Here is an 18,775-nt window from a genome sequence, read left to right as displayed (position 1 = left end):
GATGAGCTTGCCTTGCTACAAGTCGAGGGAGACAAATATTAAACACGTATAGCTCTGCTTTTGACTCAACAATAAAATATGAAATTCTTCATCAACATTAGCCCTAATTTCCTTGAGTTCTGATAAAATGCTCTCCGCTATTCTCATCTTCTTTATCAAGTCAATGTCATGTTTTTGAAAAGTATTACTTAAAATAGTTGTATAATTAAATAATACATTCTAATGAGAAATAAAATTTGGAATAAGCATTGAATCCAATAATTTTCTTGCTTCTGAGGAAATATTTCTTTCAGGCCATTGTGATATTTCTGTAATAGCAAATAATTGGCTCTTCTAACTCCTTAAAAGCTGTTACTGCTTGATGGCAGAGACTCTATCTCGTTGAACAAGTTGCAATTTCTTTTTCCCTGTTGGACAAGAAGTTTCAGAAATAATTATTATTTGACTAGAAATTTGAAAATGGTAGAAAAATATTACGTTACTAAAAATTTGAAAATAATAAGTAAATATTACGCAGGAAAACTTGAAATCGAAATTAATTGATAAAATAACTTAGTAGATAAATGTGATAATGTAATTAAATTTATATTTAATATGAGATACGAATAAATATTAACAAATATAAATTAATATAAACAATAATATTTTAGAAAAATATATCCGGCATCTGCATTTTTTGGCGCTGCGTACGCCAACGAGCATAGGTAACTATCAGACCAAATTTCGTTCATGTTAGGGTTTCCCAAAAAACTCGATTTTTGGTCAATTTGACATGGAATGATCTGATATGAAATTCAACTATAATTGATATACTTAATAATGGAAGTTTCTTTATCTATAATTAAATTCACATTTATTATTTTACTTTTGATATCAGTATGATCAATTGGTCGGCATTTTTCAAAGAATGTATGGTCATCTTTTGTAGGCAATAAATACTTAAGATATGTATCATTAATTTCAAAATTATTTATCCTATTGGTACCGTTTAAACATGTAACCTTCAAATTATCATCATCATTACATTTCAATATTAGAGAGCTCAAAACGAATGGACTCGATGATATCTAAACATCGAAATTTATATGATTATTAAAACAAAATTTAACTTTTTCCCAAGTAAAAACGATGGGGCATTTATACTTTTGTAAATTTTTACTAAAATTGTCCTTGCTTAAATTCAAATGTCCGGTATCATATCTTATTTAAAATAAAATAATATTATAAATATTTAGAAATATATAAAAATAACACCCACTTTTTCATTTTTATCAGGAGAAAAGGAATTGTGGCAACATCAAAGAAAGATGACAAATTCAATGGCCCCAAATCGAAAAAACGTTTTTTATCGGAGCATATTATAAGTGGGTGTAAAATGAATATTTCTAAACATATTTTTTTAAATAATTATAAAAATAAATACAAAATTGCAAATGGAGTATATCTTAAAAGATTTGCTATTTAAAAATTTTCGCAGTACAAATAGTTTAATTACTTTCCACATCAATTAGAAATATTTGGTTTCCTCGATATAATGTTAATTCTTCAAGGCCCCTAGCGGAAACAATATATTGGCAGAATGCGCTCTTTTCGAAATTTATACTAACACCCATTACACCAATCCACGCTTCACGGTTACTAAACTCTATCGATGAATTATTAAAAGCCATATTATTGAGATGGGAAAACGAAGCAATACTAAATGCAATCAAATTAGTATGGGAGTAATTGTTCTTATGGTGAAATTGTTTTGTGGTATCAAGCGAATTTATTGAAAAAGACATTGAAACACTTTGAATTTGTTCGATGTTCTGAGTTTGGATCATTTTTAATAAGCTCAGTTTTCTGAGATCAAATGCATTGCGAGAAATTGAAGACGGATTTAAATTCAAGAAATGCCCATTAGGTTGAAATATAGCTGTAGTAGATTGATACCCATATTGACGTAGTTTTCCTTTTTTGAAATTATTTATAGAATTAGGGATGAAATAAACCATTATTTCAATTCTTATATAATTTCTCTTAAATTTTTTTAAATATAGCAGGGTGAAGGACAGGATATAATAAATTGATGTACAAAAAATAGACGAAGCAAATTTTCCAAATATTAAACTAAAATTTAATCTTGACATGCATTTAAAAACTAAAATTTTAAGTTTCTTTTATAAAATTTACAAAAAAATTAAAATTTAAAAAGTTATAAAAAACACCTAAACTCGTAACTTTTTGTATTCTTAAAATATAGTTGGAGATTTATTTTAAAATAAATGCCTGCTTAAAAAAGACTAATACGTACCCTGCTAAAACCTGCTCAAGGAGGAATTCAATTAAAATCAATTAAAAGTTCATTTCATTGTCAATTTTATATATGATAAAATTGAGATAAGTTTAACATTTAGAATTCTTAGTCTGAGTATAACTTAAAAAAAAATTATTAAAAATCATTAGCGATTTGTTAATTAAAATGTCCATACATAGGAGTCAGCTGTAGCGTCATTTTATTGTTGGCGCTTCGACTACTTATCTTTATTTATTATTATATGAATGCACATTAATGCATATAATCGATTTGCAAACTTAAAAATTGCGGTAGAGCTGACTTCTATGTATGGACACTTTTAAATGCATAATATGCCAATATATATCATATTAATAAAAAGGTAAAAAATTTAAGGTACTTATGAGGTGTTAAAATTTAAATTGCCTTTGAAAATTCTCATGATTTGAGAAACATTTTTTAAAACTATTTAAGCATCTTATTAAAATCATTTAAATTTCAAATTTCAAGGTATGCTTTAAATTATTTCATAAAAAAATATCTGCTTGGAATAATACTATTCCAAATTTCTCCTATCAATATTTTATTGGAAATTTTCATTTTTCTTTACCCACGGGAGAGAGAGAGAGGATTTGAGTATTTTTTGGAAAAACGAGCAAAACAGGTTTATATTAACTTTATATTTTATAATATTGGATATTTTACACGTTTAACTAAAAATATATTAAAATTTAAAATAAAAAAAGAATAAAACCAACCATCATATCATTTAAACATAAAGAGGGCTACCAAACAAATTTTCAAATAAACGGGGGGGGGCGAACCCTGCCCATTGCAACCTCTAGTCGGAATATTGTGTTATTTTTTTTAAAAAAAATCCTATATAGAATGATGTAATTTTAAAGAAACAATATAAAGTATATAAGGCTGTTTCCTGGCTACTCTTAAACGGTAATCTATTTAGCCGTCTATATAGCTTTCTCTAAACAAAAGAAAGAGGCTATTTAGATTTAGATTTACATATAAAATGTCTTTTATTCGTACCAAAAAAATATATAAATAACAAGCAATATTTTAATGTACACACTTAAAACAAAACAAAATAGGGTCCCAGTTCAAAATCTTAGCTAGGAATAAACAGAAATAAGCTTCAAAAATAAGACGAATCAGGATACGCCTACTACAAAATTTATTTTAAAAAAAAATCGCACCTCCGTCCGATTTAATTCGTTCAGTTAAGCGCTGGAGAAATAAACTGTAAGGAGTATAACCATTCTCAAGTTTAAAATCGCTTTTTTCATTTAAAATATCCTTATATTCGCCATTTTTCGCCAAGTTATTGTCAAGTGATACCGCTATTGTGTTGATCTTAACCAATGACTTGATTCGTTTCCATTTGCTTAATATTTTTAGCATTCTGGTGGTTTGGATAGGAGAAAAAACTTTTCGTGATGTGATATAATGAATATAGGCATCACCTAATTTGTTCATAAAAAAGTATAGATTTAAATATATTCCTTAAAGACGGGCCGCCGGCCCGGATTTATAAATTTTTTAAGCCTGGTTCTGATTTCTAAAATCATACCATTTTTCGGGCCGTTCCTGGCCGAGTCTATAAGGACTCTGATAAATAGTGTATGTTTAAAAAATTTGATATGTTAAATACAGTAAGTAGTATGGTGATGTGAAATAAAATATAAACCTACGAAAGGAGTCTCAATATCATTATTCATGGCGTGCAGCAATATTTGATAGGCTTCATTTAATAATCGATGCAAATCATTATCTAGATATTTTTCTTTAGATATTGGTTTTGTAGCATTATAACCAAGGAGAATGTTAAACAAGGTGTAACTCACAAATCGCTTCAAATTCTTTTTAGAAATTTCATTAAGAGGATATTGTATTCTAAGATTTGATTCTGAACGATTTTGGTGAATTAAGCTGATATCCCAATCATTAGAGCATTGAGATTGGTAAAAAAATTCATTGTAAAGTCCTATAAATTGAGAATATTCGATGATGGATTGAGAGGAGGAATCATATATCAAGATTGCTAACTTTCAAGATTAAATAATTATATAAATTATGTCTGTTTATATTATAATATGACAACTAAACAAAAAGGAGATAAATATTTTACTTTATCTTGGCCACCATGAAAATCGATCAAGATGTTGATTATTTCTAATATATCCAAAAAATTAGAGTTATTTACCAAAGTATAAATTGGCAGTATGTCGATAAGGAAAACTGAGTATTTAACAGTTAATTCATTTATTGTGGAAATGAGTGGGGGGCTAAAAAATATATATATGTATGTTAAAAATGAGAAAACCCTAATAACGAAATAAACAAAACAATCTTATATAATATTTTAAATTCTAAGAGGCTTTAATGGCATAGTGCTGCAAAATGGCTTAATTTGAGCCAACTCCAAAATGGCTTGTCGTGTTTCAAGAGAAAAAATCGGCTTGAGTCTAAGGACTAAGTCGAATTAAGCCTCAAGGTAACTCCGATTTCTATTCTGCTATACCGTTATAAATTGATATTGAGTAAAAATAAAATTTAGGGGGAAAATTGTTATGGTATGAGACTAAATAATTGCTAAATTTTCATAACTTATGCATTTTTTTGTAATTCTTTCTTATTAAAAACTTACAGTATTTTATAATAATTTATACAAAGAAACACACTTCAAAATTTGAGTTTATAATAAAATATTGTATCTTAAAAAAATTGTATCTATATCTAGAAAACTTTTCAGGGTCTGAATCTGTATCTAGATATATTAAAAAATATCCTTAACAACTCCATACATTTCATTAAATTATTTTATTACAAAGCATAAATTATATTATAAAATTTTAGCAATTCTAAATTTAATCTCAACCATTATTTCCTGGTGAATTTTGTATTTAATTTGCCTGAAGTTGGCTCCAAAAGGTTCAAACTCGAAGTGCGAGTACAACATTAGTTAATCATATTCATAAAAATGTTATAAAATTATATTATGTACAAATAGCGCTGCCGAAAATTTTCAAATTCACAATGTTCAATCTTTGACAATTCTGAAGAAAATGAGGGATAGATTACGGTAGTTCCGGAGTCAATAAAAGTGAAAAATAAATTAAAAGCATTCGGATTATCATTGCGATCAAGACCTAAATATAAATTTTTTTAAATGTTTAAATGTATTGTATCTTATAGCAAGAGGGATTGAATTTATCAAAATATTTATAATCAAAAATTAATGGACACAATAAATTATATTGAAGTATGTTATTTGTCAAATGATAGGAAAGATAAAAAAGACAATATGTGATGCGTTGGTGCTGAAAATGTGGAGGCAAAATAGATTTATCAGGGAAAATTAAGTGCTTTACAAATCTAATTATTCCAATATTTGGCAAAAGTGATGACCGTAATAATTAATAATAAAATTAGTCATAATGGTGGAATAAACTAAAAATTCCTGATTGGAATCTATAAGTATTTCTCAAAAAAATAAAAAATATGAGATAAAACACAACTGAATTTTTTTATTAATATTGCCTAATGCCTATAGCTGTTTCATCTAATGAGCAGACGGTAATATTTAATAACAAATGCAATCTATAACGCATAATCAAAATGTAGGCTGTAGTAGCAATTTTATTGAAATCAATACAAATGTAAAAAATATTTTTTAACACCGGGCTTCCTACATTTTATAGTGTTAGCGCTATTTAATTGAGTAAAAGTCATGCTTACTAATTGCCAACGACCCTGAAAAGAATGGCAAGTCTTTCGGGGTAAAATGGCTAATATGTAAATTAAGCCACAAAACTTTTTATTTCTATTAATTGATGAGTAGTGTTTGCAACGGTCCAGCTTCGTCAAATCCTTTTTTATAGAATGAGACTGGACCGTGGTAAAGTTAAGTCAAGTGAGACCAGACCGCCGGTCCAATCTGGTCCTATATAAATGAGTTTTTTGTTAAGCTATAAAATCAATTTGCATATTTAATTAGTTTATGACAGGGCTATGCCGTTCCACATATTTTTCACCGATCCGATATTTCTTGAAAACCGATCCGATATTACTGATTTTTTACCACCCCCTTTTGAACCAATTATAATTAAGAAATCAATATTTTTTATGCAAAAAATCGAATTATGCATTTAATTAATTTTTTTATTTCTACAATTAAGACTATAATTAAAAAATATATATATTAATAATATATCCATTTTATGTTGGTATGAATTATAAAATTGTAATATTTAATATATAAAATTATAATATATTAGACTTTTTAAATAAAGCCTTTAGATTTTTTGGCAATAAACTTCTAAGATATGGACTATCTATATCCCATGCCATACTGAAGGCAGACACAGATGATTCCGCAGATAACGCATTTTGCAAAATTATCTTTGTCTTTTGTAAAATATTTCTATAATTCAGATTAGAGGTGGGCGCGGGCCGTGAAATTACGCGGCGTGAATGTGAAGAAATTTTAAATTATTAGGCGTGACGGGCCTTTCCAAAATTTTTCCCGTGCGTGAGTGGGCGTGAACACAAATTTCCATAAATCACGGAAATTTTAATTTTTAAAATTGTTTTTTATTAATATAAATTTGCAAATTTATAATTTTAAAAAATATATATTTTATTTATTATTTAATTTAATTTAGTTTTTTTAAAAAAAAGATTAGTTTTTGAAAACAAAAAATCTTTCGCATTTTATAAACAACATCCGAGTGAACCTATTTTTACTTTTGCTAGCTTTTTCTTTTAAAATTTATATGTTCAAATTCAAATCAAATTTATCAACAAGCTTATTTACATGTTTATGGTCATCTTCTTTTAAGTATTTTATTATTATATATATTATTTTACAATGAAAATGTAATTCTTCGCATTAAATTATAAATTTTAGTATTTACAAATGTCATTGAAAGTTTTTACTTTTTATTATTTGTAATAAATGCTTTAATGTAATGTATGAGTAGTGAAGGAGTAGAATTTATAATATTATATTAATATATAATAAGTATTTCTTTATTAACAATTAAACTCAAAGATCTAGAGTACTATTAGACCCAACAAAATACAACAACCAATGAAAAATAATAAATCAATGGAAATATGGTAATACATAAATTTAAATATGTTTTATTTTCATTTATCTTTATTATTTATACTAATCATTTTCCCTCAAATAATAATGATTCGAAATTAATATAACTCATTGTTTAAATTTTCTCATATTTACCAACAAATCTAACATACTCAATATAATTGTCATAAATAAAGTTGCATATTTGGATTATATATATATTTTAAAATATAGTTAACAAATATTTTAAAAATTTCAAACATTACTCATATAATTTAAAATCTTGTTTTATTAATTTTGGTTTATACCTTTTTATTAATCAGGCTAAGGAAAATCACATGATATATTTTTCTAATATATTATTTAAATTTTAAACAAATGGTCTTAATTTTTTTAATATAATCTTTGGTTTAAATAATTTTAGAAAAATACTTAATTCATTCCTTCTTTATTTATTAAATAAATGATTTTAAGCGACCTTGAAGAGGAAAATCATACACAAAGCAGTGGAGAAGGAGATAATAATGTTAATAATAATGAAATAATTGAGATGGACATGATTTCAAAATCAGAGATGTTAACTAAAATAAGAAGGAAAGACATTGATATTGAATTTAAAGCTCCAGAAAACAGAAAAAGCAAGATATGGGATAATTTCTTAACAATTTATTATAAAGGTACCTTACAAAATTTTGTAAAATGTACAAGTTGCCAAAACGTGATGTCATATAAATGTAAAACAGGTACTGCCAGTTTATTAAGACATAAATGTGTCATAAAAAATACAAAAAAACATTCTGATCAGACAATATATAATACGTTTAAAAGACAAATGTCAGATAAATCAAAAGCAGTTTTACAAAAAAATCAGTTATATTTTATATGTAAAGATCTACGACCTTTAAATGCTACAGAAAGTGAAGGATTTTATAAGCTTGGTCAAGAGTTAATTAATGTTGGTGTTACATATGGACAACAAAATATAAAAGATATACTTGTTAGTCGAAAAACTCTTATGAATACAGTAGCTCCAAAAATATATGAAGAAATTAAAATTAAGATAAAAAGCTTGATCAAAAACAATTACTTGTCCATAACCACCAACTTTTGGACAGATGAGTATAAAAATCGTAGTTTTTTAACTATTACTGGGCATGTTATCAATAAGGATTTTGAATTAAAATCATTTGTTTTGGCTACAAGGGTAATGGATGAAAAAAAAACAGGAGTCAATATCAAAATTATAGTAAATTCAATTTTGGAAGAATACACAGACATAGAAAATTATTTAAGTAAATGTATAGTGGTAACTGATAACGGGGCAAACCTAATATGTGCATTTAAAGATGATGAAAGGCTACCCTGCATATGCCATATATTAAACAACATTATGCATTACATTTTTGATAATTGTTTACATGAAATAGCTGTAAATATAAATGGTGTGAAAAAAATAGTACAGTATTTCAAACAATCAACAGCTAACAGCAAACTAGGCTACACTCTTAAACAAGATGTGATAACTAGATGGAACTCTGTATATATCATGATACAGAGTTTCTTAAAATCATATTCCGAAATTCAGGTGTACTTGCTTAGCAAGCAAGAATTAAATCGACTAGCCACTGTTGATATTACCATCTTACGGCAGTTAGAATTTTTTTTATCAATATTTAAAGAATGCTCGGAAAATCTGAGTGCCGATTCTCATCCCACAATAAATGAAGTTTATCTGTGGAGACAAAAATTATTAAAGTTTTGTCAACCCTCTGAAGGGGATACAACAATAATAGAAGCCTTAAAAATCAGGACTGGATGTCTTTTAAAAGAAAGATTCATCATGCAGCCCCTACATAAAGTAGGCTTAATTTTGGATCCCAATTTCAAAAGCCTTAAGTTTTTATCAGAAGAAAAAAAAAACGATATATATAAAACTACCATAAAAATGCTAAATGTCATAAAATATGATATGAATAAGTCAATGCCAAAGCCAACTATTAGCTGTCATAATTCGTCCTACACTCACAAGAAACCTAATATTCTAAATGAAACATTTAGAGAATTTCTAGATGATACTTATGAACCCTCACCATCTATCGAAGAAAGCTGCGAGGATGAACTTAAAAGATTCATCGCTCAGAAGACAAATAATAATGATAGTATTTTGAAGTTTTGGAAGCATGAAAATTCGTTTCCTTTTTTGAAAAAATTAGCGAGTAAAATTTTATCCGCCCCTGCAAGTTCGGCATCTAGTGAAAGATTGTTTTCTGTAGCCAATCGCTTGTTGGAGGAAAGGCGTACTCAATTAAAATAAAAAAACATGGATATTATTCTTTTTTTAAATAAAAATTTCGATTTATAAATTGTATTTATTTTTTGTTATGGAATTATAGAAATAAATAGAATAAATTCAAAAAAGTGTATAATTATAGGTTACCAATTTTGAAAAATTTAAAAACACCGTGAATTTTCGGGCGTGACGTGCGTGAATTAAAATATTGCCTTTCGTGAGCGGGCGGGTCGGGTCAAAATTTTTTTAGTGGTAAGCGTGATATTACCACCGTAAGTGGGAGGGCCATGAATAAAAAATAGGCCCGCGCCCACCTCTAATTCAGATACCATATTTAAAAAAATTCTTTTATTTAAAGTATTAAATCGGCGTTATTATTTAAAAAGATTTAAGATAAAAAAAAACTTTGGGTATTCCTTTCTATTTTTCAGAGTTGTTAAAAGATAATTTTTAAATGGATCTAGATACAGATACATCGTCTAAAATAATATCTAGATACAGATATTTTAATCAAAAATCTATCTAGATACAGATACCACATTTTTATATCTAGATATAGGATCTAGATCCTTTAACAACTCTGCTAATTTTATAAAGAAAACTTTTAAATAATATAAATCTATTTACAAAGAAATAAAATTTAGAGATGTTGCATTTGCATTGTTTAAAAAAAATTGTTTAAAAAAAAATTATTTAAAAAATATCATGATAAGGGTTTGGTTTGACTAAACTGCAAATGCTAAGATAAACTGCAAATGCTAAGATAAACTGCAAATGCTAAGATAAACTGCAAATGCCAAGGTAAAATGCAAATGCTTAGGTAAAAATTTTTGATATATATTCTATTAATTGGAGTAAGATTCATTTTCTTATGATATGTATAACTTATAAAAATTATATTATTATAGATATAATCAATAATAAATGAATAGACATTAATAATTGTATTTTCTTTTGTCTCTTAATAATAGTTTAAATCTATTAATATAATTATCTTAAAAAAAGTATTTTAATAACATTTTAAATTACAATAATATAAAATCCGCTAGTTGGCATATTAGTATAAAAAATTTTCATTAAATAATAATACGCCAACTTGCGGATTTAATATTAATGAAATTTTAAATGTAATTATAATTATTTTTAATTATACTAAAGGATTTAAACTCTTTATTACGAGATAAAAGGAAAAACAACTATTAATGTCTATTCATTTATTATTGAATATGTCTAAGAATATAATTTTATAAGTTATTTATAGAATGAGAAAATGAACTTCGCTCCAATTAAGAGAGAATATAACAAATTTTTTTATCTATTTTTACCTAAGCGTTTGCAGTTTACCTTAGCATTTGTAGTTTAGTCAAACCGTTATGATAATGTTTATTAAATATACATAACATAAAAACAAAAAAAATTAAAAAAATCGGAAGGGTTTTTTGCAGATATCGGCCCGAACCGATATTTTTTAAAAACGCTAAATATCGGTACCGATCTGATATTTAATGTCGGCACAGCCCTAGTTTCTGATATATATAATGTGACTTGATTATAAAATAAAATTGATTTATATATAAATATTCTAATTATCTTCTAAAAAAAATCAAAAATAATTCCATTATTTATCCACAAGTGTCATTAAAGATTGAACCATATTTAGATTCATTACATTTCGTTTTTTGATATTTTATCACTAGCTTTAGAAAGGATCCGTTTACATGATAACTGACGTAGCTTGCTGAGAGATAGTCCATCTTTATTTTGGTCAGAATTGGAAATCGCTATTGATTTCCTTCCCATTATGTTGGAATTTATTGGATATAAAATAATAAATATCTTTGGATTTTATTAACATCATCGTTCTCAGCTTCCTCTTAATAAAGGAATTAGTTCCTCTATTTTAATTTATCGTCATTTGTTAGGGCAATGCCATCAAATTCAGAATAACACAGTTTTTATCGTATCCAAATTCTAGCAATAAAAAAATAAATATAATCCTATTAAATAAGGAGAAATTAATTTACTGTAAGGACCTTCACCAATATCAAATATGTTGAATTCCAGGGGGTTTCAAAATCAGTTGGAATTTTTTCCAATCCCATTATCTTTAAGTAGAGGTCTATATTTTTGAAGTAATAATAGACTTTTAGAAATGTTTGTTGTAATCATTCTTACTTTCACAATAACTCCCTCAATATTTTTTTAGAATACTGGCAAATAATGTTTAACACATGTGCCATTTTGTTGTCGATATAAATCAAAAGTGAGGGAGAGCCGGGTTTTAATATGTGTTAAGTAGCATCAATAAAAATAGATTTGGCGGTTTCTAATGAAGGGAAGAAAACATTATAAATGATTAGGCGATACAGAAATTAGTTTCTAACCATTTTTATAAAATGACCGCAGAGTTAAAGAACATATTAGTTAATTTCATATCAAATCTTTAAAATATTTAAAATCATATTCTCATTAAATTAACATATCAGCTATATACGATCTCATAAACACTGAGCATACCCAATGTGCGGACTGATCGGATACTCCGGAGAGATAAAATTAGATAATTTTCAGGGGCAGCAATTCATTATTTAGTCTAATAAATTCATTTATTCAGTACATGTTAGTCTACAACCTACCCAGAAAAGAACGCAAGTAAATTATTCGAGCCCTCCCCCCATTTCCCCGTATAAACGTACCGATAAACTTTGTTACCCAGATCATTATCAGGGGAGATACTAGTTCTGTTCCATTTAATATTTTTGGTTATAATTATAGCTAACATGCCATTTTTGAGATATTTTTTATGAAAATTTAATAATTTGCATTAATTTTAATTTACTTATAGTTGAGCATGAAAACTTGACTTATTTCTTATAATAGTGTTTATCTAAGGAGTGGAATGTTGGTAATTATTTTTTCTCTAAATTGGGACAGGAATTCGTATTATGAAATATAATTATTAATATGTATTTTTTTTAGTTGAGTAGGGAAGGGAGGTAAATTACATTATGTCCAAGGTACAAAAATTTTTTAAGCCGGCTTGAATACATATAATATATAAAAGCAGATTTAGGTAATTAATTATTGAGTTTGAAAATTAAATGAACATACTTAATTTAAATATGTCAGATATTGAATTCACCAATTCATGTTTGTTTGCAATAATACCCGATTTTATATTCCCAATTACATAGGCGTTTCCAATTGTCGTAACATTACCATCTCTATTTTGTACAATAGTAAAAATAAATCAAGGGCCTGGAATGGAACTTTGAAGAAAATAAATGGGAAGAGATATTCAGAAACCTTTTTCCGAACATTCCGAAAAAATTATATGAAACATAATGTTAATTTAATACATATTATAAATATTATATTTATATCTCATTCATACGGCCTATTAAAGAGCTATGTTGTGGGTACAACAGATATTTATTAAGAAGAAGTTAAAGGGGAGTTCTATAAAATATACCCATGGGTTTTGGGGTCGTGGTTATAATTATTGATTATTTAAATAATTGATTGTAATGCCAATCCATGCCTATGGCTTTGCAAACATTGCTGTAGAAAATTTAATTTTAGATTTCAAGTTATAAATGGTCAATAATTTTGGAGAAAATGTGTCGCCGCAAAGCTATTATTAGAGAAAAAAGAAACCTGGAGGTGGATGATTATGTCGAAAGTATATAGTAGGAAAGAATAAAATGTTATCTAAAGTTTCACAACTAAAAATGGACTGCATTGAAAGGTGTGGGGGGGGGGGGTGGTAGGCAAGCATGTTAAAAATATAAATAAATATTGTGTATGCATAAATGATTGTAATAATCATCATAGAGCTAACCACCATAAAAGGTGAAAATAACCGATAAAAATAAATAATCATGCGATTACTTTTATAGAACGTTTTTTATATGAAATATAAAAAAAATTCTTGTTTGTAATGAAATTAGTATTATAAAATATAACACTTTAAATTTAGATGGACTTCATTTGAATTTAAACTAACAAATATCACCCATAAATAATGGTAATTATTTAGATAATATATTAATTTTTTTCAAGGAACGTTCCGAAAGTCATAAGGGATCTTTTTTGGCTAAAAGTAGAAAGCAAAAGTTTCCCCAGGTCCCTGATAAAAATTTATTAAAAATTTCCAAAGATTATAAATGGTGCTTTAAATTAAAAACATGCCTAAATTAAATCTTAGATTATAGCGAAGCCTAAAATTTTTCTCATATTCATTAGATAAGTTTAATTAAAAATAATAAAAAAAATTACACGGAATTAGCAATTATCGGTGAAGAGCAAAAATCTTTCGAATAGTTGTTAAGGTTCGAATCAAAATCATTGTTCTCCTTGTAAGAGGGGAAAAATTGAGTTCTCAAATAATGTTCCATATCCACATTCATACGCTTCAAAAATCGTGTATAATAGAGTATCTCCTCATCCATTTTCTGAGCGACCTAATTTTATTACCATAATAAAAAAAAATTATATTTGTATTTTTTTCAATTAAATAAAAAAATTTCTATCGTATCAAAAAAATCAATAAAATAATTGGAAAGTATTATAAAATAAAATAATAATTATTAAAGAATTATTCTACTAGTAATGTAGATGAGTGGGAATCAGTGGCGGACTCTCGTGATGGAATGAACAGGCAGGAAGGTTAAATAACCTGAGGTGTTTACGCATATGTGAATGAAATCTCAATTTTCACACGTGCAATATAAAAAAGGAGAATAAATTTTAAGGGAATCAAAGTGATCATTTATTTTTAAATCAAAGGTGCAAGGCAAGTATTTCGTGAATGTAATTTTTAAAAAATTGCGAGAGAATGTTAAATCGTGTTTATGTGTATAATAGTTGTTTTGCATATAAAATCATCGGGAGTCACGCAAAAATTAATCGGTGCCCTTGGGAAATTTGCCATAATTTTATAAGATTTTTGTTTGTTTGATATTTTAACGTTTTCATTTAAAGTAATTGTATTATTTAATTCAAATTGGCATTGGTGAATAACATCAATAAAAGTAAAATAACTAAAATTTCGCGGTTATTTTTTTTGAAATTATTTAGTAACTATGAGATTTTTATTAAGCTTTTACAAAATGCACATATATAAACAAATTAAAATTAAGACAAATTATTCGGAAAATTTTTTAATAAGAAATGTCAATTCTCATGCGTTTCGCTCATTTTTATAGAAATCTATTTTAAAAGATTCATCTCTAGCACCAAATTACATTAAGTTGATATTATAGATAATATCAATCAATTATATTAAGTAGAGATTAGATGATATCAATCAATTACAATTAGCTCAAATCCAATTTAATTTTTAATAAAGCCTCCAAATTATTTTTTGAAAAATAAATAGTTGTTAAATATTTTAAAACTAAATGGTTAGTTAAAACTAACACATTATAATTTAATACCAATTATGCATTATAGGCAAATAAATATAATCAATGATGGCAATACTTTAAGAGATATTTTACAGTTCTCCCATTTGCTAATTATTGCTATGGATATTTAAGCGTTAAACAAAAATATTGCATCAATTGATAAAGACATTGATGATTAATAAGATAAATTTGTTAAAAATTTAATCTAGTTTGTAAAACTACCAAAAGATTAGGGCAAAGTAACATGTAATCGTCCTATCTTATTTAAATTATTTATGTGTAATGTTGTAAATTATTTTCATTTGGATTTGCTTAATGAAACAATGTGAAATAAAAACTTCAATTATCCACCTCTATACTATATTTTATGTCGTAAATTTACTAATTTTTTAATTTTGAAGTTAATTTTCATATAATATTACTGAAATATCTTATGTATTTAGTTAATAAAATTTCCATATTATATAATGTGGGACCATTTTTAGTTGATTAGATGAGATTGATATGGGCCCGGCCGGGCAACGTCTGAAAAAAATAATATACTTGATAAACTTATAATAAAAAGATATTTGTATAAAATACTAAACAACTTTAAAATAATTATGGATAATTTTACTTTATAATTCCCATTTTGATTAATTTACTGCTAAAAAATATATAAATATTGCCCAAAAGATTAATTTGTTGATAATAAAAGAACTGCCAATTTTGATAGATTTACCGTCAAAAAAAAATCATAGCCAATTAAATTAGTTTCATTTCGAATAAATCTAATCGAATAATTACAAATACGAATAATTTATATTTATTCAAATGATTTGTTCTACTTGAATTAAATTATTTGAATAATTAAAATCGAATTATTTGGAATAATAATTATGTTTTTTAATAAAATGAAATGATTTGTCATTTGTATAGAACCTACTGAACGGATGTGATTAAGAACTAAGAAGGTACATCAACTACCTTTGCGGGGTTTTCTGAGTTGGCACTAATTTGCTGTAATCGAATATTTTATAAAGAAGGAACAATAAGAAAAACTGCCTTAAAAATTGGCTTGACATTTTAAATAAATTAATAAGCATTTAAATTTTGCTAATAAACTGATCTTTCAGCAGATTATTATTAATCGCTATATTTTTATATGAATTATTTTATATTTAAAAAAGAATTATTCGAATCGAATATAGATAGCAAATTTTATTATTCGTATTGATTCATTTTTAAATAGGCCTACACACAATATAAATCAGAGACCCTGGTTTAGGGCTGGACCGGGCCGTATTTTAATTTTTTTAAATATACACGAGCAGGGCCTGAAAATTTTTTTTAAAAAAAATCCAGGCCAGGCCGTATATTTTAAAACCTAATATTTTAAATCGTCATTATTAGCTATAAAAATCAAAACTAATAATATACTTTTAAAAAATCCGGGCGGGTCTGTAATTTCTTTTTTTAAATGCTGGGTCGGACCTTAGGGCCGGGCAGTGCAAATGGTAACTCTACAGGTCGCTGATATAAATACACAAAAGATGGAAAAGTGTTAGAAAAATATCCACAAAAAAGGTGGAGTGTTAGAAATCGAAATGCATAAACTCAAAAATTTAAGAATAGGCCTATGCGATGACATTTACTTTCACAAAATATGAAAATACTATGTAAAATCTGTGAATAAAAATCTGTACAAACACACGCACAAATAAGAGCCAATTACTTTTTAGTAAATATATTTTTTAAATATATGGCGTTTTCTTGGAAATTAAAAATTTATCAGAAATAACCTTAATTAAATAAGATTATTTGGCAATATACCAGGTTTTAGTCATTATAATTTATCTTTCTCACATGGCTGTCCAAAACCTAAAAAAAATATTTGATAACTTTCATATCTATGAAAAATAATAAATAAGTTTTTTAAATCGCGAAATTAAAAAAAAATTAAAATTTAGTTTTTAAAAATCAAAAGTTGGAAAAGTTTGTATTTTTAAGGAAAAGCTTCCAGTGGTAGCCAAAAGGCTATTGTGAAATGAATTTTGTTTTTCACAAATAAATTAGTGTATGAGAATATAACCAAATAAATAATTAATAAATTCGTCATAGTATCTAGTGCTGTTGTAATCGAACGAAACCCACTGTTTAAAAGTAATAAAGGTAATATCACTTTTTATAAATAATTTTTCAATGTACACTTAAAAGGGCAGAGCCAAGACACTACCTGCAGTCACCAAAATAACAGGTGGTTAAAGAGGGATTCCAAATATATCTGTCTATAATATCTTCTATAAGTTGTTAATATATCCTCAGTTTTATAATTTTTAGTCAATATCGCCAATATATGGCACAAAAACAAAAGTTTAATATTCTGGTTATACAAGCGCATATACACTATTTGTTCCTTATCCCCTGCTAATATGAAATGTTGGATCTTAAAGTTATAAATTTTTTAAAATACAATTTAAGTTAGTTGCTCTCAAAATATTACATACTTCTTATATATTAAGATCTAACCTTTTTAGTACATCCACTTCACTTTATTCAATGATAGATATGTTATTTTTTCCCCTGGTAATAATAGCCTACTAATATCATCACTGATATAAAAACTTTAACAATATCAACTTTTTTTTATTGAAATATTTCACAGGCTTTCAATTTGGAGTTTAAAAAAAATAATTTTTTGAAAATTCAATTTTAAAATATTACACCGATTATAATCACAGCTAAATAACATCTGATATTAATGTTGAGAAATCTTCTTCATGTTTTAAACGCCATCTATTTTTTAAAACAAAATAACTAAAAAACCCACTGTCCCACAATTTTTAAAATTAAATATGTAATGAATAATAAAATATTAAATTTTAATAAATTTGGACAATAACGTATTCCTTATAATTATTATTTTAAAAAAACTTAAATATTTATAAAATGTAGAGCTATAAATGATACCTCATATTTATTTTAAGCATCCTTATTTTTAACTTTCCTCAATTTTAAAAATTCGTATTTTTCAAACGGGCCACTTATGGCATTTTGACTAATTAACATCTCAGGAAATATTAGCACTAGAATGTTCATTCAGTAGTCAAAATTTATCAATCGGGCGGAAAAATTATCGGGTTGATTACCCATGAAATTTGAATTGGACTGATTTTGAAAAATTCTAAATAAAAGCCTTGAGTTTATCCCTAAAGATTCTAAACAAAGGAACATTTTTATATTCAATTATTCTGTATTTTCAATCTTACATGGGCAAATATTTAATTTAGCCATTAGATTAAACTGCTTCCAACCTCCTCCATATGCAAAGGATACCCTTATAGGGCAAAATAGATAAAGTGGAAGATCAGTGAAGGCTAAAAAAAGTTAAACCTTACTTTATATTAAATTTCTTTTTCCAACTCTGGTCAATTATAACATAAGTTGTAGCCTTTTAAAATAAAATTTTAAACTATTATTTATATTAGAGACCTGCAGAGATACCATCTGCAAGGCCCGGTCCGAATTTTTTTTGAAATATATTTCTAAAGTTAATAGTGGCGATTTAAAATATTCGAGTTTTAAAATAAACGGCCCGGCCCAGGTATTTTCTTAAAATATATTTTAGGCCCAGTCCGGGTATTAAAAAAAATACAGCCTGGCCCGTGTACCCGGAGCAGGGCCGGGCCTGCATGTCTCTGATTTATATAATCAAG

At 26.5% G+C, this 18,775-nt stretch overlaps 1 protein-coding gene across 1 annotated transcript in view; it reads right to left on the bottom strand.

The window, feature by feature from the left end:
* LOC135929187 (uncharacterized) overlaps window positions 1–18,775 on the bottom strand; it is a 41,789-nt gene that overhangs the window by 11,138 nt on the left and 11,876 nt on the right. Inside the window, exons 3-12 of the mRNA XM_065465734.1 lie at window positions 13,951–14,135; window positions 12,784–12,896; window positions 5,298–5,442; window positions 4,422–4,578; window positions 3,981–4,338; window positions 3,490–3,756; window positions 1,496–1,954; window positions 1,259–1,385; window positions 1,110–1,200; window positions 866–1,067 (exon numbers count right to left, since the gene is read on the bottom strand). Of these exons, the coding sequence (XP_065321806.1) occupies window positions 866–1,067; window positions 1,110–1,200; window positions 1,259–1,385; window positions 1,496–1,954; window positions 3,490–3,756; window positions 3,981–4,338; window positions 4,422–4,578; window positions 5,298–5,442; window positions 12,784–12,896; window positions 13,951–14,123 (2,092 nt within the window). The 5' untranslated portion in view covers window positions 14,124–14,135. The remainder of the gene's footprint in view (window positions 1–865; window positions 1,068–1,109; window positions 1,201–1,258; window positions 1,386–1,495; window positions 1,955–3,489; window positions 3,757–3,980; window positions 4,339–4,421; window positions 4,579–5,297; window positions 5,443–12,783; window positions 12,897–13,950; window positions 14,136–18,775) is intronic.

Source organism: Gordionus sp. m RMFG-2023, chromosome 4, assembly GCF_954871325.1.
Source record: "Gordionus sp. m RMFG-2023 chromosome 4, tfGorSpeb1-WG-v2, whole genome shotgun sequence".
Classification (NCBI taxonomy): domain Eukaryota; kingdom Metazoa; phylum Nematomorpha; class Gordioida; order Chordodea; family Parachordodidae; genus Gordionus; species Gordionus sp. m RMFG-2023.
The sequence above is the reverse complement of the archived record's forward strand: the minus strand, read 5'-3'. Positions and strand labels throughout refer to the sequence as shown.